The sequence below is a fragment of the Bombina bombina genome, chromosome 3 (genome assembly GCF_027579735.1).
Source record: "Bombina bombina isolate aBomBom1 chromosome 3, aBomBom1.pri, whole genome shotgun sequence".
Classification (NCBI taxonomy): Eukaryota; Metazoa; Chordata; class Amphibia; order Anura; family Bombinatoridae; genus Bombina; species Bombina bombina.
This window is the reverse complement of record NC_069501.1, coordinates 107510291-107537095: the sequence shown is the minus strand read 5'-3', so window position 1 is coordinate 107537095 and position 26805 is coordinate 107510291. Positions and strand designations below refer to the sequence as shown.

Sequence of the window (26805 nt, the reverse complement as noted above, 5' to 3'; positions counted from 1 at the left end):
TTTGTGACATGAACCTTCGGTTTCTGGTCTCCATTTTTTATAGACCTTTGGAGAGATATACGCTGTCTGTAGTAGTCTGATGTGAGACTCACGGCTGATCGCCGACAGGGACCCTCTCCTCGATAGAGATATGCTCTTCTGGGCGAGATCTGTTGTTATGTCAGTGTTAAGTATGTTCGTCCACGCGTCACTAATGTGTGTTAGCGTCGAATCATTAGTTACCTTCATATGAAGCTTGTATATGTGGGATATAGAAGTCACCCCCTGTTCGGTCTTGTGAAGCAATCTGTTTATGCCTAAGTTTTGATCTACGACACTCTCTTTCTTAATCAGTTCTTTGGCGTAGTGCCTAGCCTGTAAATATGCGAAATGGTGTGAGTTTGGTAGATGGAACTGATTTTGCAGGTCCTGAAATGTATTAACCGTGGCGTCTAGTTTGTTGAACATGTGTGATATGGATGTCAGTCCCCTAGCCTTCCAGCCCCCAAACACCCCAGAATCAATGCCTGCCGGGAACTCCGGGTTCCCTTTTAGAGGGAGAAATCTTGTAAAGTGGTGGTCAAATTTGAGGGCTCTGCACAGCTTCCACCATGCTCTCAGGGGTTGAAGTATCAGTGGATAGTCTTTAAGGGACTTTTCAGCTTGCGCTGGGGACATGTGTGGGATCGCCTGCAGTGACCAGGGGTATGTCCCCTGTTCCTCTAGTTTGGGTATTGTGAAGTTCTCTCTCTCGGTCAACCAGTCTGCCACATACTTGATCTGTGCTGCACTACAGTATGCTTCTATATTGGGGAGTGCCAGTCCCCCTGAGGGGATCTCCGCCATCAGTCTACTAGCCTTTATCTTGTGTTTTTTCCCTGCCCAGACAAAAGAGGTGATTGATTTGTTCAGTTTGCTCAGGTCAGACTTATGAATGTTTTCAGGTATCATCTGGAACAGGTACAAGAGTTTCAGAAATGCGACCATTTTTATGAGGGCTATCCTACCTGACACTGTAAGTGGTAATCCCCCCCCATCTGACCAGCATGTCCTGGATGTCTTTTATTTGGTGACAGTAATTTAGATCGTACCACCTCCCAGGATCTGTGGATAGCATGATCCCCAGGTATTTGAAGGAATGGGTGACTTGTTTAAAGGTACGCTGCAAATTTGGGTGTGTCTTTTTTTTGTAAAGCCAGACTAATTCGGACTTGTCCGCGTTTACTTTGTAACCTGAGATTAGGCTAAATTGATGTATGATGTCCATAATTTTGGGGATGTTTTTGGATGGGTTTTGTACGTACAGTATCATATCGTCTGCGAAAAGGGACAAGTGGCACTGCTCCCCACCTACCCACAACCCCTCCGTATCTGCTCTTAGTTTAATGGCAAGGGGTTTGATGGCCATATCAAAGAGGAGAGGGGACAGCGGGCACCCCTGTCTAGTTCCCCTACCCAGTTGGAAGGGAGGGGAGGCCACCCCATTAACTATGACAGACGCCTTGGGGTTGGCGTACAGTGCTCTCACCGCATGTGAGAATTGGCCTGTAATGCCGAAATTTTCAAGGGTGAGGAAAAGATGGTCCCAAAGGACCATGTCAAAGGCCTTTTCCGCGTCTACTAAGAGGGCGCAGGCCTCCGGGGCGTCTCCCCTCCCCTCCTTCGATTTGTTCCAAAAATGGGTGAGAATGAATTGCAATTTCCTTAAGTTTAATACTGAGGATCTACCCTTGACAAAACCCGTTTGGTCCTGGTTGATCACAGAGGGGAGCGCGATTGCCAGTCTATCTGCCATTATTTTTGTGAACAGTTTATAGTCTTGGTTCATCAAGGAAATTGGGCGGTATGACTGTGGCAGTAATGGGTCTCTATCTGCTTTGGGAATAACTGTGACATTTGCCTCTGTGAAGCGATCATTGGGTTTTATCTCCCCTGTCATAATTTTATTAAACAGTTTGGTGAGTACACCCATCACCTCCCCTCCTAACAACTTGTAAAATTCCCCTGGTAGTCCGTCTGGTCCTGGCGTTTTGTCTAGAGGCAGGGACTTTATGGCTCGCAACGTCTCCATCTCTGTGATGGGTGCGTTTAAGAGTGTCAGGTGTTCGTCTGATATATGAGGGGTGTGTATGGAGTCCTAAAACGCTGTTTGTTCTATTTTATTCACGTTCTGTCTGGAGTAGAGCGTCTGATAATAGTCTATGAAGGCTGTGTGGATTCCCGTCGTTGTTGTGTATATTGAGTTCTTCACCTTGATTGCCCCTATACATTTACTAGGTTTAGCTAGTTGTGTAAGTCTGGCTAGGAACCTACCCGTCTTACTACCATGTCTGTAGAATTTGGCCTGCGTAACTGTCATTTTCCTGATTGCGTTTTGATGTAGTGTCATGTCCCTATGCTTTTTTGCTTCTATGTACTTCTGTTTTGTGAGTTGGTTAGGGTGTCTCAAGTATTTGTTCCTAGAGCTGATGAGCCTTCGCAGCATCTCCTCAGTTCTATTCTTTCTCTGTTTTAGTTTGCCAGCTGAGTAGGAGGTGATGACACCTCTCATTACCGCTTTACTTGCCTCCCAGAACAAGAGTGTGTCTTGCGCATGTGCGGCATTAAGTGATTCATATGCTTTCCACTCCCCCATAAGCCATCTCTTAAAATTGATGTCCCCATAGAGGTAAGATGGGAACCTCCATCTACGAGGCCCCTCTCTCGCTGGTGTCAGCCTGACTTTTAGCGTAATTGGTGCGTGATCTGATATTGTCGCTACGTCTATGTCTGCGTCTGTGATGAGTGGCCCCAAAGCATCTGTTGTCAGAAATAGGTCAATCCTGGAGAGAGTATGTTTAGCTAAAGTATGACATGTGAAGTTTTGTTCTTCTGGGTGTCTGTCTCTCCAGATATCCGTCAGTTTCAGTGAGTGTTTGAATTTAGAGAGGATTTGTGAGTCCCTTCTAGCGTTGTGATGTTGTGATCGTTGGGAAGTGTGTTTACTGGGATCCCTGTATCTGTCCTCTGGTGTCTGAGGTGCTATGTTGAAGTCCCCTCCCAATATCAGGGGAGCATCCGCAAATCTCAGTATCTCCCTATGGAAGTCTATCCAAAAGTCTTTCTTATTAGTGTGGGGACCATATACTCCTCCAATCATTACCTCTTTGTTCCCTATTCTAAGCTTCATGAGGACATATCTGCCCTGTGTGTCCACTAGTTGTTTGTCGATACGGTAGTCTAGATTTTTCCTAAAAAGAATTGCTACCCCTCTGGCCCGCTTTTCCCCATATGTGGTGTGAATGACTTCTCCTACCCAACCTTGTTTTAGTTTCTGGTGTTCTATACTAGATAAGTGTGTCTCTTCCAGTATTGCTATATCTGTGTGATGGTTTTTGAGGTATTTGAGAATGGCTTTCCGCTTTATGGGTGAGGTGATACCCCCACATTCCATGAGACAATTTTCATGATTAACTATGATAGTGTGATGCTTAGCTATAAATGATATGTGGTGAGCGTATGGTGTAGGAGATCTGTCCTGGGTACTCACGGTTAGCCGGCCGCGGGAGAACATGACGTCCACTCAATGCTAGGTCGAGTTCTCAGATTTATCTTGACAGATCTATACACAAAAGAGAAAGTCAACAGTTCAAAACCATGCCCTGTCTAGTAAACGTTATTTCAATCAGTTATCAGAGCAGATCACAGTCTAAATTGAAAACCAATATTTCTGAGTCTTGATGGTAAAATATAGCACAAAAACAAATAAACGAATAAACTCTACAAAGCCCCAACAGCCCCCCCCCCAACTTGAAAAGAACAGTTAGGTAGTGGAATAAACCACTCAGAGTCTCTAACGGCCCTCCATATGGCCGAAATAGTAACTTAGATTATACTTATTGTATCATCCGCCTGTACTGCACTTGCTGGATTCAGGTCTCTTCTTCTTCTTCCTGATGCGGTCTCCGTGATGTTCCTGCAGCATTCCCTGATCTCTCCAGGAATATCTGGAGATGTTTGGGTGAGTCAAAAAACTGAGGGCCTTGGGCTGTTTGTAGTCGCAGTCGAGCTGGGTATAAGAGAGTCACCGACTCCCCGCGGGCAATCAGATCTCTGCAATATGGCGAGAATTCCCTCCTTTTCTTAGCAACCTCTGCCGAGTAGTCTTGGAAAATATATATTTTCTTTCCTTCATACAGGAGGGACGGTGTCTGTCTATAAGCCCTAATCAGCATCATTTTGTCTTTGAAATTTAAGTAGCGCACCATGATTTGTCTCGGGCCTTGATTAGAGGTTCCTTCTCGTTGAGGGGCTCCTATTCTGTGCGCCCTTTCTGCTACACATGGTATACTGGAGGCAGGAAATTTAAGCAGGTCAGGGAGAGTGTTTTCAACAAAGTCCATTAGCGCTTTAGGTGGGACAGACTCTGGGACCCCTACAATACGAATGTTATTTCGTCGTGAACGGTTTTCCAAATCGTCCAGTTTAGTCAGCAGCATTTTATTTTGTTTCTGTAGCGTGGAGAGCGCTGATGAGGCTTCCCTGTGTCTTTCCTCTCCCTCCGCCACTCTCTGCTCCACATTCTGTAATCGAGATGAGAAGGCCTTGAAATCTGTGGAAAGCGTGTCTACCCCTGTTTGCAGTTGTTCAATTTTTGGCAGGAACAATGCTGAGAGTTGTGCAACTATAGGGTGTGTGTCTTGGGAGAGTTCTGAAGTGTCTCCTTGTGTTTGCAGGTCTCCCTGAGTCTCAGTCTGGTGCTTTTGGCGTCTATCCGGTTGTTTCTGTCTCCCTGCCATTTTATCCGTCTTTTTATTATAAGGTGGGAAATACTTTTGCATACAAGCAGCTCCTAGGATTGAGATGTAGTACAGAGAGTATAGCGACCTTCACTAGTTAGGGCAGGACAAATATTTCTGAATAAGTGGAGGGCCTCTGAGGATGTGGGGGGGTACGAGGGCCTCCGGCGCTGATCTAGTGTGCCATGCTGGGGGTGAAGTTTCCCATGTGGAAGTGGATTAGAGCGGGAGGCTTTTTTGCAGTGTCTGTGACTTCTTCAGTGATCTGTTTTAGGGAGATAAATATCTTCAAAAAAGAAACAGGGGGGGGGAAGCCACGGGCAGCACCCTGTCTCACAGCTTCAGTCTCTTTTCTCAGCTGGTGTGTTGTCTAGAGATGTGCCTGGGTGGATGGTGCTTCCTGCTTTGTTTGTGGGATTACAACAGTCTACAGACCATCCCAGGGGCGCAACCAAGATAGTTTGGCCTTATCAGTATTGCCCTCCTCCCTGCTGTTGCTAGTTTAGTTTATCCCTTCTGGGGTATGATATGTCCTGGTAGGCCCCAAGATGGCGCTTATTCCCGCGCCTTGCCCAGGGCAAGTCACTAGGCCCAATTACTGCTGTGTCCCCTCTCCTTGTGCTGTGTTTACTGGGGGAGGTCTGTGCCCCCCTGACTTACGGACCGCTCTGGAACCCTCCGGTCTCCTCTTTGTGCTGCCGCGACAGCGATGTTTTCCCACCGCCCGGTGGATCTTCACTCTGTAGCCCCTCCGGTGGTGGAGCGAGATGACAGCTCCTTGCACTATAGTACTCCGGCAGTCTACCGGTTGAAGTGCTGCCTAGGAGAAATGTGCTGGGGTACTTTGGGGACCAAAAAGTTCCTTTTCTTTGCACAAGCCGCACGGAGCTCTGCTGGAGTGCGACTTGTTGCTTTGCCCGCCCACCGGAAGTTCGCTAGCTAATTCTTTTATCACTGACGCCGCTTTCCAAATAGCTAAGTTAGCGGCAAAAAATTCAGGTGTAGAAATTTTGGCGCGCAGGGCGCTATGGCTAAAGTCCTGGTCGGCCGATGTGTCGTCTAAATCCAAGCTTTTGAACATCCCTTTAAAAAGGAAAGACCCTCTTTGGGCCTGAATTGAAAGAGATTATTTCAGAAATCACCGGGGGAAAAGGCCATGCTCTCCCTCAGGACAAGTCCTTTAAGGCAAAGAACAAAGCTAATTTTCGTTCCTTTCGTAATTTCAGGAGCGGCCCCGCTTCATCCTCTCCGGCTGCAAAGCAAGAGGGTAACGCTTCACAGACCAAGGCAACCTGGAAACCTTACCAGGGCTGGAATAAGGGTAAACAGGCCAAAAAGCCTGCAGCTGCCACCAAGACAGCATGAAGGGGTAGCCCCCGATCCGGGACCGGATCTAGTAGGGGGCAGACTCTCTCTCTTCGCTCAGGCCTGGGCAAGAGATGTACACGATCCTTGGGCATTAGAGATTGTATCCTAGGGATATCTTCTAGAATTCAAGGACTCTCCCCCAAGGGGAAGGTTCCACATTTCTCGTCTGTCTACAGATCAGACAAAGAAAGAGCCGTTTTTACGCTGTGTAGAAGATCTACATACAATGGGAGTGATCCACCCAGTTCCAATTGCGGAACAAGGGTTGGGTTTTTACTCAAACCTGTTTGTGGTTCCCAAAAAAGAGGGAACTTTCAGACCCATCCTGGATCTAAAAATTCTAAACAGATTCCTCAGAGTCCCATCATTCAAAATGGAGACCATTCGGACAATCTTACCAATGATTCAGGAAGGTCAATATATGACTACCGTGGATCTAAAGGATGCATACCTACACATCCCTATCCACAAAGATCATCACCAGTTTCTCAGGTTCGCTTTTCTGGACAAGCATTACCAGTTTGTGGCTCTTCCCTTCGGCTTATCCACTACTCCCAGAATTTTCACAAAGGTGCTAGGGTCCCTCCTGGCGGTTCTAAGACCGCGGGGCATAGCAGTGGCGCCTTACCTAGACGACATCTTAATTCAGGCGCCGTCTTTCCAAGGAGCCAAGTCTCACACGGAGATTGTATTGGCCTTTCTAAGGTCTCATGGGTGGAAGGTGAACATCAAAAAGAGTTCTCTTTCCCCTCTCACAAGGGTTCCCTTCCTAGGGACTCTAATAGACTCGGTAGAAATGAAAATATTTCTGACGGAGGTCAGAAAGTTTAAACTCTTAACTACTTGCCGAGTTCTTCATTCCATTCCCCGGCCATCTGTAGCTCAGTGCATGGAGACAATCGGATTAATGGTAGCAGCAATTGACATAGTACCTTTTGCTCGGATACACCTCAGACCACTGCAACTATGCATGCTCACACAGTGGAATGGGGATTATGCAGATTTGTCTCCTCAAATTCAGTTGGACCAGGAACCAGAGATTCTCTTCTCTGGTGGTTGTCTCAGGATCACCTATCTCAGGGAATATGTTTCCGCAGACCAGAGTGGATCATTGTAACGACCAACGCCAGTCTGTTAGGCTGGGGTGCGGTCTGGGACTCCCTGAAAGCTCAGGGCTTATGGTCTCGGGAAGAAACGCTTCTCCCGATAAACATTCTGGAACTGAGGGCGATATTCAACGCTCTTTAGGCATGGCCTCAACTAGCTGCGGCCAAATTCATCAGATGTCAGTCGGACAACATCACGACTGTAGCTTACGTCAATAATCAGGGGGGAACAAAGAGTTCCCTAGCGATGACGGAAGTAACCAAAATAATCAGGTGGGCGGAGGATTACTCCTGCCATCTCTCAGCAATTCACATCCCAGGAGTAGACAACTGGGAGGCGGATTTTCTAAGTCGTCAGACTTTTCACCCGGGGGAGTGGGAACTCCACCCGGAGGTATTTGCCCAGCTGACTCAGCTATGGGGCACTCCAGAGTTGGATCTGATGGCGTCCCGTCAGAACGCCAAACTTCCTCTCTACGGGTCCAGGTCCCGGGACCCCAAGGCGGTATTGATAGATGCTCTAGCGGCGCCTTGGTCCTTCAATCTGGCTTATGTTTTTCCACCGCTTCCCCTTCTCCCTCGTCTGGTCGCCAGAATCAAGCAGGAGAAGGCTTCGGTGATTCTGATAGCACCTTCGTGGCCACGCAGGACTTGGTATGCAGACCTAGTGGACATGTCATCTGTCCCACCATGGACACTGCCAATGAGGCAGGATCTTCTAATACAGGGTCCGTTCAAGCATCCAAATCTAGTTTCTCTACGTCTGACTGCTTGGAGATTGAACGCTTAATTCTATCAAAGCGTGGTTTCTGTGAGTTAGTTATAGATACTCTGATTCAGGCTAGAAAGCCTGTCACCAGGAAAATCTACCATAAGATATGGCGGAAATATCTTTGTTGGTGTGAATCCAAGGGTTACTCATGGAGTAAGATTAGGATTCCCAGGATATTGTCTTTTCTCCAAGAAGGATTGGAGAAAGGATTGTCAGCTAGTTCCTTAAAAGGACAAATATCTGCTCTGTCTATCCTTTTACACAAGCGTCTGGCAGAGGTACCAGACGTTCAAGCGTTTTCTCAGGCTTTAGTCAGAATCAAGCCTGTTTTTAAACCTGTGGCTCCGCCATGGAGTCTAAATCTAGTTCTTTCAGTTCTTCAAGGGGTTCCGTTTGAACCTTTACATTCCATAGATATTAAGTTGTTATCTTGGAAAGTTTTGTTTTTGGTAGCTATCTTTTCTGCTCGAAGAGTTTCAGAATTATCTGCCTTACAGTGTGATTCACCTTACCTGGTCTTCCACGCAGATAAGGTAGTTTTGCGTACCAAGCCTGGTTTTCTTCCTAAAGTTGTTTCTAACAAGAATATTAACCAGGAAATAGTTGTTCCTTCTCTGTGTCCTAATCCTTCTTCGAAGAAGGAACGTCTGTTACACAATCTTGATGTTGTTCGTGCTTTAAAGTTCTATTTACAAGCAACTAAAGATTTCAGACAAACATCTTCCTTGTTTGTTATCTATTCTGGTAAGAGGAGAGGTCAGAAAGCGACTGCTACCTCTCTTTCCCTTTTCGCTGAAAAGCATCATCCGTTTGGCTTATGAGACTGCTGGCCAGCAGCCTCCTGAAACAATTACTGCTCATTCTACCAGAGCAGTGGCTTCCACATGGGCTTTTAAAAATGAGGCTTCTGTTGAACAGATTTGTAAGGCAGCGACTTGGTCTTCACTGCATACTTTTTCCAAATTTTACAAACTCGATACTTTTGCTTCTTCGGAAAGATTTGGGAGATGGGAGAAAGGTTTTGCAAGCAGTGGTGCCTTCCGTTTAAGGTACCTGTCTTGTTCCCTCCCTTCATCCGTGTCCTAAAGCTTTGGTATTGGTATCCCACAAGTAAAGGATGAATCCGTGGACTGGATACACCTTACAAGAGAAAACAGAATTTATGCTTACCTGATAAATTACTTTCTCTTGTGGTGTATCCAGTCCACGGCCCGCCCTGGCAATTAAGTCAGGTAAAAATTTTTTTGTTTAAACTAAAGTCACCACTGCACCCTATGGTTTCTCCTTTTTCTTCCTAACCTTTGGTCGAATGACTGGGGGTGGAGCTAGAGGGGGAGCTATATGGACAGCTCTGCTGTGTGCTCTCTTTGCCACTTCCTGTAGGGAAGGAGAATATCCCACAAGTAAAGGATGAATCCGTGGACTGGATACACCACAAGAGAAAGTAATTTATCAGGTAAGCATAAATTCTGTTTTCTAATTTACTCCTATTATCAATTTTTCTTTGTTCTCTTGGTATCTTTATTTGAAAAGGCTGGAATGTAAGTTTGGGAGCTAGCCCATTTTTGGTTCAGAACCCTGGGTAGTATTTGCTGATTGTTGGCTACATTTAGACACCAATCAGAAAGCGCTACCCAGGTGCTGAACAAAAAATGGTCTGGCTCCTAAGCTTACATTCTTGCTTTTTCAAATAGATACCAAGAGATCAAAGAAAACTTGGTAATTGGAGTAAATTAGAAAGTTGTTTAAATTTGCATGCTCTATCTGAATCATGAAAGTTTAATTTTTACTAGACTATCCCTTTTAGAAACATACCCTAAATTTCTCTCTCTGCAAAGCTGGTAGTGAGATGTTGCAATGTCTGAATGACAGATTTTTTTTAACACCAATATTTTATAAATTGTCAGTGAGTAGTTGTTGTTTTTTTTTTTTTTAGTAAATAAAGAAACAGGGAGAACCTTTTCTTTGAAATTAATGCAGTCTTGGTAGAGCAAAGCATAGGGTTTAGATCCTTTGTGTAAGTAAAGCTATTAGTTAGACATATAAGCTGGCTGTTAGCATCAGCGATACATTTTTAATAAGGTAAAATCTCTTCCTTCAGGCTTCAAGTCATATGTATTTCACATAGAATTGTATCACTCTGGCTTATGAGATGTAATAAACGTGTTTTTACAGTGTGACGCTGTGATAACATTTTAAAGGGTAGTGATATACAGACTACACCTACTTCTCGTCCTCGCACCTGTAGAAATCTGCACACTGTAGACCCTCCCTAAGTCTCCAACCTTATTCAAATACGCCTCCCCCACACTTCCACGACATCATGCCCTGACCTTGCTATAACCCACTATAACAATACCCTCTCCTCCTCTGCACTTGACACTCTCGCTCTGCTCCATCTTCGCAAAGTCCCACGTCAGCTCCAGCCCTAGCACTCTAAGCAAACACGCCACCTGCAAAAATGCTCCCGCACTGCTGAACTGCCTGGAGGATATCCGGCTGTGAACCTGATTTCATGCACTATAAGTTCATTCTTACACCTCTGCCCTTCACCTAGCTAGCAAACCTCCTACTTCTCTTCTCTTATATCCGCTCACTCCTCAAACCCTAAAAGGCTCTTCTCCATTTTCAAATTGCTCCTCTACCTGCCTGCACCACCCCCCTCATCTGCATTCAGTGCTCATGACCTGGCTAACTACTTTTTAAATAAAGCACTTACCATCTGAAGAAACATCCCAACACAAGCCTGTAATCTCTCAACTTTGCTCCCAGTCACCACCTTTGCCACTCTCTGCACCCTTCTCCCAACCACTGAGAGTGAAGTGGCTTCCCTATTGTCTTCCTCACACCTCACTACCTGCCCACTTGACCCTATTCCTTCACATCTAATACCTTCTCTGTCTCCCACCCTCACTCATATATTCAACCTATCCCTTTCTACCAGCTCATTCCCTACCTCCTTCAAACATGCAAAGGTCACCCCCATCCTCAAAAAACCCCTCCCTTGACCCTAACTCTCCGTCCCATATCATTGCTCCCGCTAGCTTCAAAAATCCTTGAAAAACTAGCTTTTGATCACCTAACTCACGTCCTGTCCTCCAACTCATTGCTCGACCCCCTGCAATCTGGCTTCCGTCCCCAACACTCAACTGAGACTGCCCTCACCATGGTTACCAACGATCTCCTTTCTGCTAAAAACAAAGGCTTCTACTATTCATCTTACTTGACCTCTCTGCTGCCTTTGACACTGTTGACCATCCCCTTCTCCTATGGACTCTCAGCTCTCTTGAGCTCTGTGACACTGCCCTCTCCTGGATTCACTCTTATCTCTTGAACAGATCCTTCTCCGTCTCTTTTGCTGGTGTCTCCTCCTCTCCATTGCCTCTGTCTGTTGGAGTACCTTAAGACTCTGTCCTGGGTCCCCTACTCTTCTCTATTTACACTTCTTCACTGGGTAAAATCATCAACAGCTATGGCTTCAACTATCACCTCTATGCTGATGATACCCAGATCTATCTTTTCACCCCTGCACTCTCTCCTTCTGTCAATTCTCACATCAGCGACTGCTTATCTGGCATTTCCTCCTGGATGGCCTCTCACCAGCTAAAAATAAAAATGTCCAAGACCGAACTACTTCTAATCCCCCCTCTAACTCTACTCCAGTTTCTAATTTTTCCATCACTGTTGGCGGCACCACTATCTCCCCATCACCCTACGTCTGCTGCCTTGGAGTCACACTTTACTCAAATCTGTCCTTCATTACCCACATCCAATTGCTCTCTTCATCCTGCCACAACCACCTACACAATATCTCCAAAATTTGTCCGTTTCCGAGTGCTGAAACTACTAAACAGCTAATTCACTCCCTGGTAATTTCCAGACTTGACTACTGTAATAACTTACTATCTGGCCTCCCTCTCTCCCCTTCAATCCATCCTAAATGCATCTGCAAGGCTAATCCACCTCTCTTGACGCTCTGTTTCTGCTGCACCTCTCTGTGAGTCCCTTCACTGGCTCCCCATTCACAGCAGAATTAAATTCAAAATTCTCACCCTGACCTACAAAGCCCTCACCAATGCTGCCCCACCCTACCTGTCCTCACTCATCAACAAATATACTCCACCCTGCCCCCTAAGATCCAGCAATGACCTGCTTCTTGCGTCCTCTACCATCACCTCCTCTCATGCTAGACTACAGGACTTCTCTCGTGCGGCACTTACCCTCTGGAACGCACTTTCTCGAGCTGTCAGACTTTCCCCTAACCTCTCCTCCTTTAAAAGTTCCCTAAAGACCTTTTTGTTCAGGGAAGCTTATCACCAGATACATTAACAAATTGACTTCACCTACCCAATAGTTGCCCTCATCTATCTCCTCACTAATATTATTCTCACCTTTGCAGTCCCCACCTCCTGTTTCCCATTCTCCCACCTATCTAGATTGTAAATTCCCACAGGAATAGGGCCCTCAATTCCCCCTGTATTTGTCTGTAAAATGTTGTCTCTTATTGTTTTGTTTCTCCGTTGTACTTTTAATCCTTGTACCCATGGGCAGCGCTGCAGAATCTGTTGGCACTTTATAAATAAAGAATAATAATAAAAAAAATACTGTATCAACAAACTCTTGTGATAAGCTTTGTAAATTCAGTGAGTTTCCATAATCTAGCAAAGGCACCTGACTCTTGACAGGATACTTCCAACACACACACACACACACACACATTTTTATATATATATATATATATATATATATATATATATATATACAGTCGTATGCAAAAGTTTAGACACCTGTGATAATTTCCATGATTTTCATTTATAAATAATTGGGTGTTTGGATCAGCAATTTCATTTTGATCTATCAAATAACTGAAGGACACGGTAATATTTCAGTAGTGAAATGAGGTTTATTGGATTAATAGAAAATGTGCAATATGCATCAACGAAATTAGACAGGTGCATAAATTTGAGCACCCCAACAGAAATATTGCATCAATATTTAGTAGAGCCTCCTTTAGCAGAAATAACAGCCTCTAGACGCTTCCTATAGCCTGTAATGAGTGTCTGGATTCTGGATGAAGGTATTTTGGACCATTTCTCAAACATCTCCAGTTCAGTTACGTTTGATGGTTGCCGATCATGGATATCCCGCTTTAAATCACCCCACAGATTTTCAATGCTATTCAGGTCTGGGGACTGGGATGGCCATTCCAGAACATTGTACTTGTTCCTCTGCATAAATGCCAGAATAGATTTTGAGCAGTGTTTTGGTTCTTGTCTTGTTGAAATATCCAGCTCTGGTGTAACTTCAACTTTGTGACTGATTCCTCAACATTATTCTCAAGTATCTGCTGATATTGAGTGGAATCCATGCGACCCTCAACTTTAACAAGATTCCCAGTACCGACACTGGCCACACAGCTCCACAGCATGATGGAACATCCACCAAATTTTACTGTGGCTAGCAAGTGTTTGTCTTGGAACTCTGTGTTCTTTTGCCGCCATGCATAACTCCCCTTGTTATGACCAAATAACTCAATCTTTGTTTCATCAGTCCACAGCACCTTCTTCCAAAATGAAGCTGGCTTGTCCAAATGTGCATTTGGATACCTCAAGCAACTCTGTTTGTGGCATGTGTGCAGAAAAGGCTTCTTCCGCATCACTCTCCCATACGCTGAATTGTTGAACAATACACAGTGACAGTATCTGCAGCAGGATTATGTTGTAGGTCTTTAGATTGTGGTCAGTGGGCTGTTTTTGACCATTCTCACCATCCTTTGCCTCTCCGATATTTTACTTCTGGACTTAACAAGAACTGTGCCTGTGGTCTTCCATTTCCTCACTATGTTCCTCACAGTGGACACTGACAGCTTAAATCTCAGCAATAGCTTTTTGTAGCCTTCCTCTAAACCATAATGTAGAACAATCTTTGTTTTCAGGTCATTTGAGAGTTTTGAAGCCCCCATGTTGCCACTCTTCAGAGGAGAGTCAAAGAGAACAACAACTTGCAATTGGCCACCTTAAATACCTTTTGTCATGATTGGATGCACCTGTTAATGAAGTTCAAGGCTTAATGTGCTCACCAAACCAATTGTGTGTTCCAATTAAGCAGTGCTAGGTAGTTACAGGTATTCAAATCAACAAAATGACAAGGGTGCCCAAATTTATGCACCTGTCTAATATCGTTTTGATGCATATTGCACATTTTCTGTTAATCCAATAAACCTCATTTCACTACTGAATATTACGGTGTCCTTCAGTTATTTGATAGATCAAAATGAAATTGCTGATCCAAACACCCAATTATTTATAAATGAAAATCATAGAAATTGTCAGGGGTGCCTAAACATTTGCATACGACTGTATGTGTGTGTGTGTGTGTATATATATATATATATATATATATGTATGTGTTGGAAGTATCCAGTACTATTTTAACTATCTGCAATAAAGATACAATAGAGTAGATTTGGGGGCCAATTTATTATAGTGTGAGCCGCCTCACATCGATAAATGCCGTCAGCATATGCTCGTGAAATGCTTGTGCAATGCTGCCCCCTGCACATTTGTGGTCAATCGGCCGGTAGCAGAGGGTGTCAATCAACCCGATCGTATCCGATCGGGCTGATTGCTGTCCGCCGCCTCAGAGGTGACGGATGAGTTAAGGAACATCGGTCTTACTGCTGCTTCTTAACTTCCACTTCAGGCGGACCTGAAGCGGAGTGAGTTGGAAGCAGCATCCGCTGCTTCATAAATCGACCCCTGGAACTTTATAATTTGAGGGTGTTGACAAAAAAGGTAAAGGGGCAGTCAAAATTAAACTTTCGACATAGAGCATGCAATTATAAATAACTTTCCAATTTAATTTTACTCTAATTTGCTTTGTTCTCTTGGTAGCCTATGTTGAAAAGCATACCTAGGTTGGCTCAGGAGCAGCAGTACACTACTGGGCACTAGCTGCTGATTGGTGACTGCATAAATATGCCTCTTTCATTGTCTCACCCTATGTATTCAGCTAGCCGCTCTTCATTGTCTCACCCAATGTGTTCAGATATTCTCTCTACCATGAGAATGAAGAATATGTGATGATAGAAGTAAGTTGGAAAGTTGTTTAAAATGGTATGCTCTATCTTAATTGTAAAAAGAATATATGTGTGTCAGGTGCCTTTAACTAATTAAGCTTATTAATGGTGCAGGTAATGCTCAGTTCCTTATATAGGAATGAGAATTCTCTTCTCAAAATGAGTGGTGTCCTGTTTCATTAAAAATGTATTTGCAAAAAAAAAATGTGTTAGCAAGCATTGAAATGAAAAATTTTTTGTATATGTGTTAAATAATGTGCAGGAATATTATTTGTATGTATTTGCGAACATAAAGAAAATGAAAGTATCTCTTGTCCCTTCTCATCCCATTAGATTGCTACCCTTATGTGCCCATGTATTAATTATAGTTTCCTGTAGGTCTACTGCATGGGTAAATACTCATTAAATGCATATTTGGCTGCAGTTCCATACTGCTCTTTATCTTTCTTGAACCATGCAGTAGAAATATATCACATGTAGTGTAGGAATTTACCTTTATCTAGCTCAAATAGGCATACAATGGGCAGAGGACACTAGAAGCCATCAGGCGCATAGAGGGACCATGAGGGACCGTCTCCACTAAATTCCAGGGTAATAAACCATGGGAGGGATTTGGCAACTTGCCTCCAAGTTGTTCCAACAATGACAAAAATCTGTGGATACCATGGAAGGAGCCATGTAGACTCAGCATACTCCTTTATTGCAGCTCAAGGCACAGATCTTGTCTGGTTGACCTTGAAACAATCCTGTTTTCATCAAACTTTTTCGCTGTTCTTTTTGGAGTGTTTTCCCTGACATAAACTAGAAATAAACTAAAAGGCTCCATTTAAAATAAATATATAACAATACTATAAATATTAGGAATAGGATGAAGGCCTACACCTATGAGTTGTATATTAATTATTGAGTAGCTTCCAGAGCTTGGTGGTAGCCTTGTCAGTCAGCTTTTAAAGTACTTTGTGAGCAAACGGCAAAAAGTAGTTAAAATTCTATTATATATGTAATTGTATGCCCTTCATATCTAATATCTAAGTTTTCCATTTTATGTTTTTCTAGGTATCCAAAACTTGCTCCAAAACATGTAGAATCAAATTCAGCAGGAAATGATGTGTTTGCTAAATTCTCCGCTTACATAAAGAACCCAAAAATAGATTTAAATGAGAGTAAGTTTGATTCCAGTCTGTCAGTTCCTGAGGGCTGATCCACAGTCTCCCTACTTCTCTTTCCCTATCCTCAAAGGCCATCTAATTTCTGTCTCCTTGACTTCTCTCCTTCTTTCCATTGTCTGCCTAGGTGTGAAATAGAGCTAAACACACAAACACATACATACATATGTATATATACTGTATATATAAAAAATGTAAGGGAGATTAGAAGATTTAAAATAAAATCACCTGTTAAAGACTGCAAATTCAGCACTCTTTTTTTAAAGAAGAAAAGCAACACGTCTTAAATTTGAAACAAAGTTACATTTATTCTCACACCGTGTCGAGCTTGGGCTTGTGGGATTGACACCATCCAAAACTTAGTATCTAAAAAAGAGTCATATAAATTATGTTACTAGGTGACTTCTATTACTTGGCACTCAATCATCCTTGAAAAAGTATATATCGGCTGGATGACTCACAATTAGATCAGTACGCAATGAACTGTTAATTTACTGAACTCTCCATCAAGCCCTGTTGAGCTCTAAGGGTATCATTCTACTTTACAAACCATCATGCTACGCCTAGTAACATAACTTATATGACTCTTTTTTTTAGATACTAAGGCCTAGATTTGGAGTTTGGCGGTAGATGGGCTGTTAACGCTACGCAGGCTTTTTTCTGGCCGCACCATAAAATTAACTCTGGTATCGAGAGTTCAAAAAAATGCTGCGTTAGGCTCCAAAAAAGGAGCGTAGAGCATTTTTACCGCAAATGCAACTCTCGATACCAGAGTTGCTTACGGATGCGGCCAGCCTCAAAAACGTGCTCGTGCACGATTCTCCCATAGGAAACAATGGGGCTGTTTGAGCTGAAAAAAAACCTAACACCTGCAAAAAAGCAGCGTTCAGCTCCTAACGCAGCCCCATTGTTTCCTATGGGGAAACACTTCCTAAGTCTGCACCTAACACTCAAACATGTACCCCGAGTCTAAACACCCCTAACCTTACACTTATTAACCCCTAATCTGCCGCCCCCGCTATCGCTGACCCCTGCATTATATTATTAACCCCTAATCTTCCGCTCCGTAAACCGCCGCAACTTACATTATCCCTATGTACCCCTAATCTGCTGCCCCTAACCCCGCCGACCCCTATATTATATTTATTAACCCCTAACCTGCCCCCCACAACGTCGCCGCCAGCTACTTACAATAATTAACCCCTAATCTGCCGACCGCAAAGCGCCGCCACCTACGTTATCCTTATGTACCCCTAATCTGCTGCCCCTAACACCGCCGACCCCTATATTATATTTATTAACCCCTAATCTGCCCCCCTCAACGTCGCCGACACCTGCCTACACTTATTAACCCCTAATCTGCCGAGCGGACCTGAGCGCTACTATAATAAAGTTTTAACCCCTAATCCGCCTCACTAACCCTATAATAAATAGTATTAACCCCTAATCTGCCCTCCCTAACATCGCCGACACCTAACTTCAATTATTAACCCCTAATCTGACGACCGGAGCTCATCGCTACTATAATAAATGGATTAACCCCTAAAGCTAAGTCTAACCCTAACACTAACACCCCCCTAACTTAAATATAATTTAAATCTAACGAAATTAATTAACTCTTATTAAATAAATTATTCCTATTTAAAGCTAAATACTTACCTGTAAAATTAATCCTAATATAGCTACACTATAAATTATAATTATATTGTAGCTATTTTAGGATTAATATTTATTTTACAGGCAACTTTGTAATTATTTTAACCAGGTACAATAGCTATTAAATAGTTAACTATTTAATAGTTACCTAGTTAAAATAATAACAAAATTACCTGTAAAATAAGTCCTAACCTAAGTTATAATTAAACCTAACACTACCCTATCAATAAATAAATTAAATAAAATACCTACAATTACCTACAATAAAACCTAACACTACACTATCAATAAATACATTAAATACAATTTCTACAAATAACTACAATTACATAAACTAACTAAAGTACAAAAAATAAAAAAGAACTAAGTTACAAAAAATAAAAAAATATTTACAAACATAAGAAAAATATTACAACAATTTTAAACTAATTACACCTACTCTAAGCCCCCTAATAAAATAACAAAGACCCCCAAAATAAAAAAAAATGCCCTACCCTATTCTAAATTAATAAATTTAAAAGCTCTTTTACCTTACCAGCCCTGAACAGGGCCCTTTGCGGGGCATGCCCCAAGAAATTCAGCTCTTTTGCCTGTAAAAAAAAACATACAATACCCCCCCCCCCAACATTACAACCCACCACCCACATACCCCTAATCTAACCCAAACCCCCCTTAAATAAACCTAACACTAAGCCCCTGAAGATCATCCTACCTTGTCTTCACCATACCAGGTTCACCGATCGGTCCAGAAGAGCTCCTCCGATGTCCTGATCCAAGCCCAAGCGGGGGGCTGAAGAGGTCCATGATCCGGCTGAAGTCTTCATCCAAGCGGGCCAGAAGAGGTCTTCCATCCGATTGAAGTCTTCATCCAAGCGGCATCCATCCGGAGGGAAGCGGCAGCATCCTGAAGACCTCCACCGCGGAACATCCATCCTGGCCGACGACTGAACGACGAATGACGGTTCCTTTAAATGACGTCACCCAAGATGGCGTCCCTCGAATTCCGATTGGCTGATAGGATTCTATCAGCCAATAGGAATTAAGGTAGGAATATTCTGATTGGCTGATGGAATCAGCCAATCAGAATCAAGTTCAATCCGATTGGCTGATCCAATCAGCCAATCAGATAGAGCTCGCATTCTATTGGCTGATCGGAACAGCCAATAGAATGCAAGCTCAATCTGATTGGCTGATTGGATCAGCCAATCAGATTGAACTTGATTCTGATTGGCTGATTCCATCAGCCAATCAGAATATTCCTACCTTAATTCCGATTGGCTGATAGAATCCTATCAGCCAATCGGAATTCGAGGGACGCCATCTTGGGTGACGTCATTTAAAGGAACCGTCATTCGTCGTTCAGTCGTCGGCCAGGATGGATGTTCCGCGGTGGAGGTCTTCAGGATGCTGCCGCTTCGCTCCGGATGGATGCCGCTTGGATGAAGACTTCAATCGGATGGAAGACCTCTTCTGGCCCGCTTGGATGAAGACTTCAGCCGGATCATGGACCTCTTCAGCCCCCCGCTTGGGCTTGGATCAGGACATCGGAGGAGCTCTTCTGGACCGATCGGTGAACCTGGTATGGTGAAGACAAGGTAGGATGATCTTCAGGGGCTTAGTGTTAGGTTTATTTAAGGGGGGTTTGGGTTAGATTAGGGGTATGTGGGTGGTGGGTTGTAATGTTGGGGGGGGGTATTGTATGTTTTTTTTTACAGGCAAAAGAGCTGAATTTCTTGGGGCATGCCCCGCAAAGGGCCCTGTTCAGGGCTGGTAAGGTAAAAGAGCTTTTAAATTTATTAATTTAGAATAGGGTAGGGCATTTTTTTTATTTTGGGGGTCTTTGTTATTTTATTAGGGGGCTTAGAGTAGGTGTAATTAGTTTAAAATTGTTGTAATATTTTTCTTATGTTTGTAAATATTTTTTTATTTTTTGTAACTTAGTTCTTTTTTATTTTTTGTACTTTAGTTAGTTTATGTAATTGTAGTTATTTGTAGAAATTGTATTTAATTTATTTATTGATAGTGTAGTGTTAGGTTTTATTGTAGGTAATTGTAGGTATTTTATTTAATTAATTTATTGATAGGGTAGTGTTAGGTTTAATTATAACTTAGGTTAGGACTTATTTTACAGGTAATTTTGTTATTATTTTAACTAGGTAACTATTAAATAGTTCTTAACTATTTAATAGCTATTGTACCTGGTTAAAATAATTACAAAGTTGCCTGTAAAATAAATATTAATCCTAAAATAGCTACAATATAATTATAATTTATAGTGTAGCTATATTAGGATTAATTTTACAGGTAAGTATTTAGCTTTAAATAGGAATAATTTATTTAATAAGAGTTAATTAATTTCGTTAGATTTAAATTATATTTAAGTTAGGGGGGTGTTAGTGTTAGGGTTAGACTTAGCTTTAGGGGTTAATCCATTTATTATAGTAGCGATGAGCTCCGGTCGTCAGATTAGGGGTTAATAATTGAAGTTAGGTGTCGGCGATGTTAGGGAGGGCAGATTAGGGGTTAATACTATTTATGATAGGGTTAGTGAGGCGGATTAGGGGTTAATAACTTTATTATAGTAGCGCTCAGGTCCGCTCGGCAGATTAGGGGTTAATAAGTGTAGGCAGGTGTCGGCGACGTTGAGGGGGGCAGATTAGGGGTTAATAAATATAATATAGGGGTCAGCGGTGTTAGGGGCAGCAGATTAGGGGTACATAAGGATAACGTAGGTGGCGGCCCTTTGCGGTCGGCAGATTAGGGGTTAATTATTGTAAGTAGCTTGCGGCGACATTGTGGGGGGCAGGTTAGGGGTTAATAAATATAATACAGGGGTCGGCGGGGTTAGGGGCAGCAGATTAGGGGTACATAAGTATAACGTAGGTGGCGGTCGGCAGATTAGGCGTTAAAAAAATGTAATCGAGTTGCGGCGATGTGGGGGGACCTCGGTTTAGGGGTGCATAGGTAGTTTATGGGTGTTAGTGTACTTTAGGGTACAGTAGTTAAGAGCTTTATGAACCGGCGTTAGCCCAGAAAGCTCTTAACTCCTGCTTTTTTCCTGCGGCTGGAGTTTTGTCGTTAGAATTCTAACGCTCACTTCAGAAACGACTCTAAATACCGGCGTTAGGAAGATCCCATTGAAAAGATAGGATACGCAATTTACGTAAGGGGATCTGCGGTATGGAAATGTCGCGGCTGAAAAGTGAGCGTTAGATCCTATTTTGAGTGACTCCAAATACCGGCGGTAGCCTAAAACCAGCGTTAGGAGCCTCTAACGCTGGTTTTCACGGCTAACGCCGAACTCTAAATCTAGGCCTTAGTTTTGTTGTCTAAGAGTTGACAAGTGACTATGCACAATTATTAGTAAGCCTCATTTATTGATATCAGTTTTACTAAAACCTTAATAGGTCTGAGAATTCAATTTGAGGTTTATAGTTTTGGTGCTTATTCAGTTGTAGCATGCCTGTGGTTTTCCACAGTCTTATGTACTCTAGGAAGTAATACATTTTTGTTAACAGCATGTCACCTTGCATGGACCGGTCCTAGCAATATATTTTTTCTAGTATATAAAATGCTTTGAGTTGTAATGCACTTGTACTTTTAACATTTTAGTATTTAAAACCACGAAATTTACTGTATCCAGTGTATCTGGATGGTGTCAATCTCACGAGCCCAAGCTTGACACGGTGTGAGAATAAATGTAACTTTGTTTTAAATTTAAGACGTGTTGCTTTTCTTCTTTAAAAAAGAGTGCTGAATTCCCAGTCTTTAACAGGTGATTTTATTTTAAATCTCCTAATATCCCTTACATTTTGTATTATAATTATATAATGGGTCTGCACCATATTTAATTATATCTTACATTATAACGTGTTGGTATCTAATTCTTAAATACTGAGCTACTTTATGCAACACTATTAATGAACTAGCAGGTTTACCATCCACACTTTTCTTAAAACATATATATATAATCACTTCATTTATGTATAGGTGTTGTGGTAATCTTTTTCTTCACATGTACCTCTTTTATTTTTTTAGACTTAGAAAAAAGCTTGCTAAAGTCCTTAAAAAAGCTAAATGACTTTTTTAATTCACCTCTGCTTGAGGAGATTGATGCCAATAGTACAGCGGATGTCACTGTTTCCAACAGGAAGTTCTTGGATGGCAATGAGCTCACGTTAGCTGACTGCAACCTCCTACCGAAGCTTCACATTATAAAGGTTTGTCTTTATACAACTATGGCTGTATATTTTAGATATGTAAGAACATGTTACTTCACAGTAGATTAAGAAAGATTGCAATATGGTGTACAGTAAAAAAATGTTTTTCCAAAGATACAAAGATTTATGTGAATAGTTACCAGTAACCCCAGATTGTAAGGCACATTTAGGTGTTTAGGGTTCTGTTAAAGTACAGTGCTTTGTCACAATTTTTGTTTCTCTTTAGAAATCTCTTTAGTCACCCTTTATGAATGACTGTGCCACTATGTGCAAGCTTATATGTTTAATTACAGTGACTTATGATAACCAAATATATAGGGTTCACTTAATGTTGATATATTTTATGAAGCCGTTATTATGCCTTTGTACTGTTTACTAGATGTCTAATAATTACACAAGGGAGTTTTGCACAAGGCAAGAACACAACAATACTTAGGGGCAGATGTATCATTGAGTGGAGGGACAGGATTCACATATAGTAAAGCTGTTCAGCTGAGATTGTAATTTGTGGGCTACATTTAGACACTTGTGCAATGATGCCCCCTGCACTCTTGCAGCCAATAGCACCAAAGCATGCAGTGTTCTCCACAGAAAATTTTACCAGCCGGGTGGCATTATGAAGTAGCCAGGTGGAGGCTGTGTAATATTTTCTAATATTATATAATTTTCTGTTATTCAAAATACAAATTAATTTCATAATTTAACATAAATGTATTTAATGATAATTTGTGCGATAAAAATGTAATATTTTTAATATTAGCTAATTTAAGCTTAATATTGGCAAAAATTTTAGCCAGGTGGGACGCCTGCTAAAAAGGTCCTGGGCTTTTCAGTCACCATGGTCGGGTCACATCTGGGGTCATTTTCATCCACCAACCACTGAGAGAGCAAGGATAGAGGTGTTAAAAAAAAAAGTTAATTTATTTTAGTGACTTATCATTCTCAATGTCCTTCAGTGGATGGTTCTCAGAAGAGAGGGTATTGCAGAGTTGCCTGGTGCAAAATAATCATTTTCTGTGAAGTTTTCTGCACAACAGCAGGCCACTAGTGTCACTAGGAAGTTCCCAAGCCTCCTCCTGTAATGGCCAGATGTATGTATTCCTTATCTTGGATCATTCGGCTGTTAGTTACAGCATAGGATTTAATCCCATTACATTGTGTAACTATGCAGGGCAGCGTGCATATGAGAGGTTAGACAAGTAACTCATCAGGAGTAATTTTATACCCTAGGTGAATGGCTTAGTAAGCACAGTTCATCTATTCTTTACAGTCTGACCCTGGGGGGAAACCCTTTACTCATGAGGTCACAGTTTGTTCACAGTAGGAGGTTTGTGCACATCTTAGATCATGCTCACTACAGTAGATTTACTGGTACTGGGTATAGGGGGGTATATGTGTACTAATACTTGTTGGCTGTAAATGGCACAAGAGACAAGGGACATAGTTTTATTGCTGTCTCCTAAATGTTCCCGGCTCTGGTACCTCAGCTCCAGTCACATGATCACATGACCAGTGCGCTGAGGAAGTGGCAATGGCTGTCTGCAGGCTCTTGAGAGGAGGTCTCTTGTTTCTCTTGTGGTGAGGAGGGAATTAACTGCTTCCCACCACAGGAAAGTTTTGGTGCGTAGCCTGCCTCTTCCTTAAGACTGCAGTGAGCGGATGCGAGGGCACATCACTTCAGCACGGTTTCTTCACCGCACTGTCACGCAGACCTCAGGAGCGGGTAAAACGCTATACCGTTTTTACTCTAACCACCACTGCCAGATTGTGTATAACTAATTTTGGGGGGAAATATCAGCTATAGTATAGCAGTGGCCTACTATAGTCTTAAGCTACAGGGGACAAATTTTATCAAGATTTTTGCAAATAGGAGTCTTGTAGGGGTCTCATTTTTCAACCTTTTTTTTATTCTTTGTGGTGTCACTGTTATTATGGAGCAAAATGGGTCTGCTGATGCTACTCCAGAGACAGCTAAGGGTACTGTCATGGACATTATTATACCTACAAACAAATGCTTTTTATGCAAGGAGGTGGTAATCTGCTTTGCAGTGCAAGTTTAACTTTTGTTCTGCAGTCTTATTCTCAGACTCCCAGTCTTCCATCCCCTGTAAATCAATTACCAGTGACGGTTAAACAGGAAAAACCTGATTTCTCCAACATAGGTGTGTCCGGTCCACGGCGTCATCCTTACTTGTGGGATATTCTCTTCCCCAACAGGAAATGGCAAAGAGCCCAGCAAAGCTGGTCACATGATCCCTCCTAGGCTCCGCCTACCCCAGTCATTCTCTTTGCCGTTGTACAGGCAACATCTCCACGGAGATGGCTTAGAGTTTTTTAGTGTTTAATTGTAGGAAGCTACCTTTGAGACGAGACCTTCTTGTTCAGGGTCCGTTCGAACATCCGAATCTGGTTTCACTCCAGCTGACTGCTTGGAGATTGAACGCTTGATTTTATCGAAGCGAGGTTTCTCAGATTCTGTTATCGATACTCTTGTTCAGGCCAGAAAGCCTGTAACTAGAAAGATTTACCACAAAATTTGGAAAAAATATATCTGTTGGTGTGAATCTAAAGGATTCCCTTGGGACAAGGTTAAGATTCCTAGGATTCTATCCTTCCTTCAAGAAGGATTGGAAAAAGGATTATCGGCAAGTTCCCTGAAGGGACAGATTTCTGCCTTGTCGGTGTTACTTCACAAAAAACTGGCAGCTGTGCCAGATGTTCAAGCCTTTGTTCAGGCTCTGGTTAGAATCAAGCCTGTTTACAAACCTTTGACTCCTCCTTGGAGTCTCAATTTAGTTCTTTCAGTTCTTCAGGGGGTTCCGTTTGAACCCTTACATTCCGTTGATATTAAGTTATTATCTTGGAAAGTTTTGTTTTTAGTTGCAATTTCTTCTGCTAGAAGAGTTTCTGAATTGTCTGCTCTGCAGTGTTCTCCTCCTTATCTGGTGTTCCATGCAGATAAGGTGGTTTTACGTACTAAACCTGGTTTTCTTCCAAAAGTTGTTTCTAACAAAAACATTAACCAGGAGATTATCGTACCTTCTCTGTGTCCGAAACCAGTTTCAAAGAAGGAACGCTTGTTGCACAATTTGGATGTTGTTCGCGCTCTAAAATTCTATTTAGATGCTACAAAGGATTTTAGACAAACATCTTCCCTGTTTGTTGTTTATTCAGGTAAAAGGAGAGGTCAAAAAGCAACTTCTACCTCTCTCTCTTTTTGGATTAAAAGCATCATCAGATTGGCTTACGAGACTGCCGGACGGCAGCCTCCCGAAAGAATCACGGCTCATTCCACTAGGGCTGTGGCTTCCACATGGGCCTTCAAGAACGAGGCTTCTGTTGATCAGATATGTAGGGCAGCGACTTGGTCTTCACTGCACACTTTTACTAAATTTTACAAGTTTGATACTTTTGCTTCTTCTGAGGCTGTTTTTGGGAGAAAGGTTTTGCAAGCCGTGGTGCCTTCCATTTAGGTGACCTGATTTGCTCCCTCCCTTCATCCGTGTCCTAAAGCTTTGGTATTGGTTCCCACAAGTAAGGATGACGCCGTGGACCGGACACACCTATGTTGGAGAAAACAGAATTTATGTTTACCTGATAAATTTCTTTCTCCAACGGTGTGTCCGGTCCACGGCCCGCCCTGGTTTTTTAATCAGGTCTGATAATTTATTTTCTTTAACTACAGTCACCACGGTACCATATGGTTTCTCCTATGCTATTATTCCTCCTTAACGTCGGTCGAATGACTGGGGTAGGCGGAGCCTAGGAGGGATCATGTGACCAGCTTTGCTGGGCTCTTTGCCATTTCCTGTTGGGGAAGAGAATATCCCACAAGTAAGGATGACGCCGTGGACCGGACACACCGTTGGAGAAAGAAATTTATCAGGTAAACATAAATTCTGTTTTTGCCTTAGGCTTTAAAGCTCCTTTGCAATCTGTAGTTTTTGATGCACTTTAGTCCTTACCGCCCCCAAGTAGGCGCAAGCGTTAACTTAAACAATGCTCTAATAAGGTCAAGGGTAACGCTTCTTCTGGTACTCGGTCTGTTAGGCAATCTCAAGATTCTGATTTGGAGCAGTTGTGTTCCACTTCAGAGGGTGAGGTGTCTGCAGACGATTCTTTCTCAGAGTTGGACAGAGAATCTGAGGACATGACCTTTCATTTCAGATTGGTGCATCTACGCTATAGGAGTTCAGAATGCTAAGCCAACTGATGAGAAACCAGTTCATAAGTTATGCATCATATTCAGACCCAGGTCTAGGGCACCTAAAATGTTTCCGGTTTCTTCTTGATTACTGAAATCCTTACCAAGGAATGAGATAAACCAGGAGTACCGTTCACACCATTGGCAATGTTTAACAAACTCCTTTCCATTTCTGAATCTAGTTTAGCTCTCTGGGGGACTATCCCCAAGGTTGATCGTGCTATATCTACATTAGCTAAGAGAACGACCGTTCCTTTTGAAGACATTACGTCTTTTAAATACCTTATGGACAGAAAACATGAGGGTTATCTTAGGAAGACATTTCTGCAGGGAAGATTCTTATTCCAACCTGCAGTGAGTATTGCCGCAGTTGCTGGAGCAGCAGCTTTCTTCTGTGAATCCTTATCTGTACTGCTATCAAAGAAATCTTCCTTAGAGGAGATACAGAATCATATTCAGGCTTTGAAAACAGCAAATT

The 26805-nt window shown here is 42.6% G+C and overlaps 1 protein-coding gene across 1 annotated transcript in view; it reads left to right on the top strand.

The window, feature by feature from the left end:
* The window catches only part of CLIC6 (chloride intracellular channel 6), a 349353-nt gene that overhangs the window by 300715 nt on the left and 21833 nt on the right, over positions 1-26805 (top strand). The window contains exons 4-5 of the mRNA XM_053705166.1: positions 16138-16244; positions 21942-22123. Of these exons, the coding sequence (XP_053561141.1) occupies positions 16138-16244; positions 21942-22123 (289 nt within the window). The remainder of the gene's footprint in view (positions 1-16137; positions 16245-21941; positions 22124-26805) is intronic.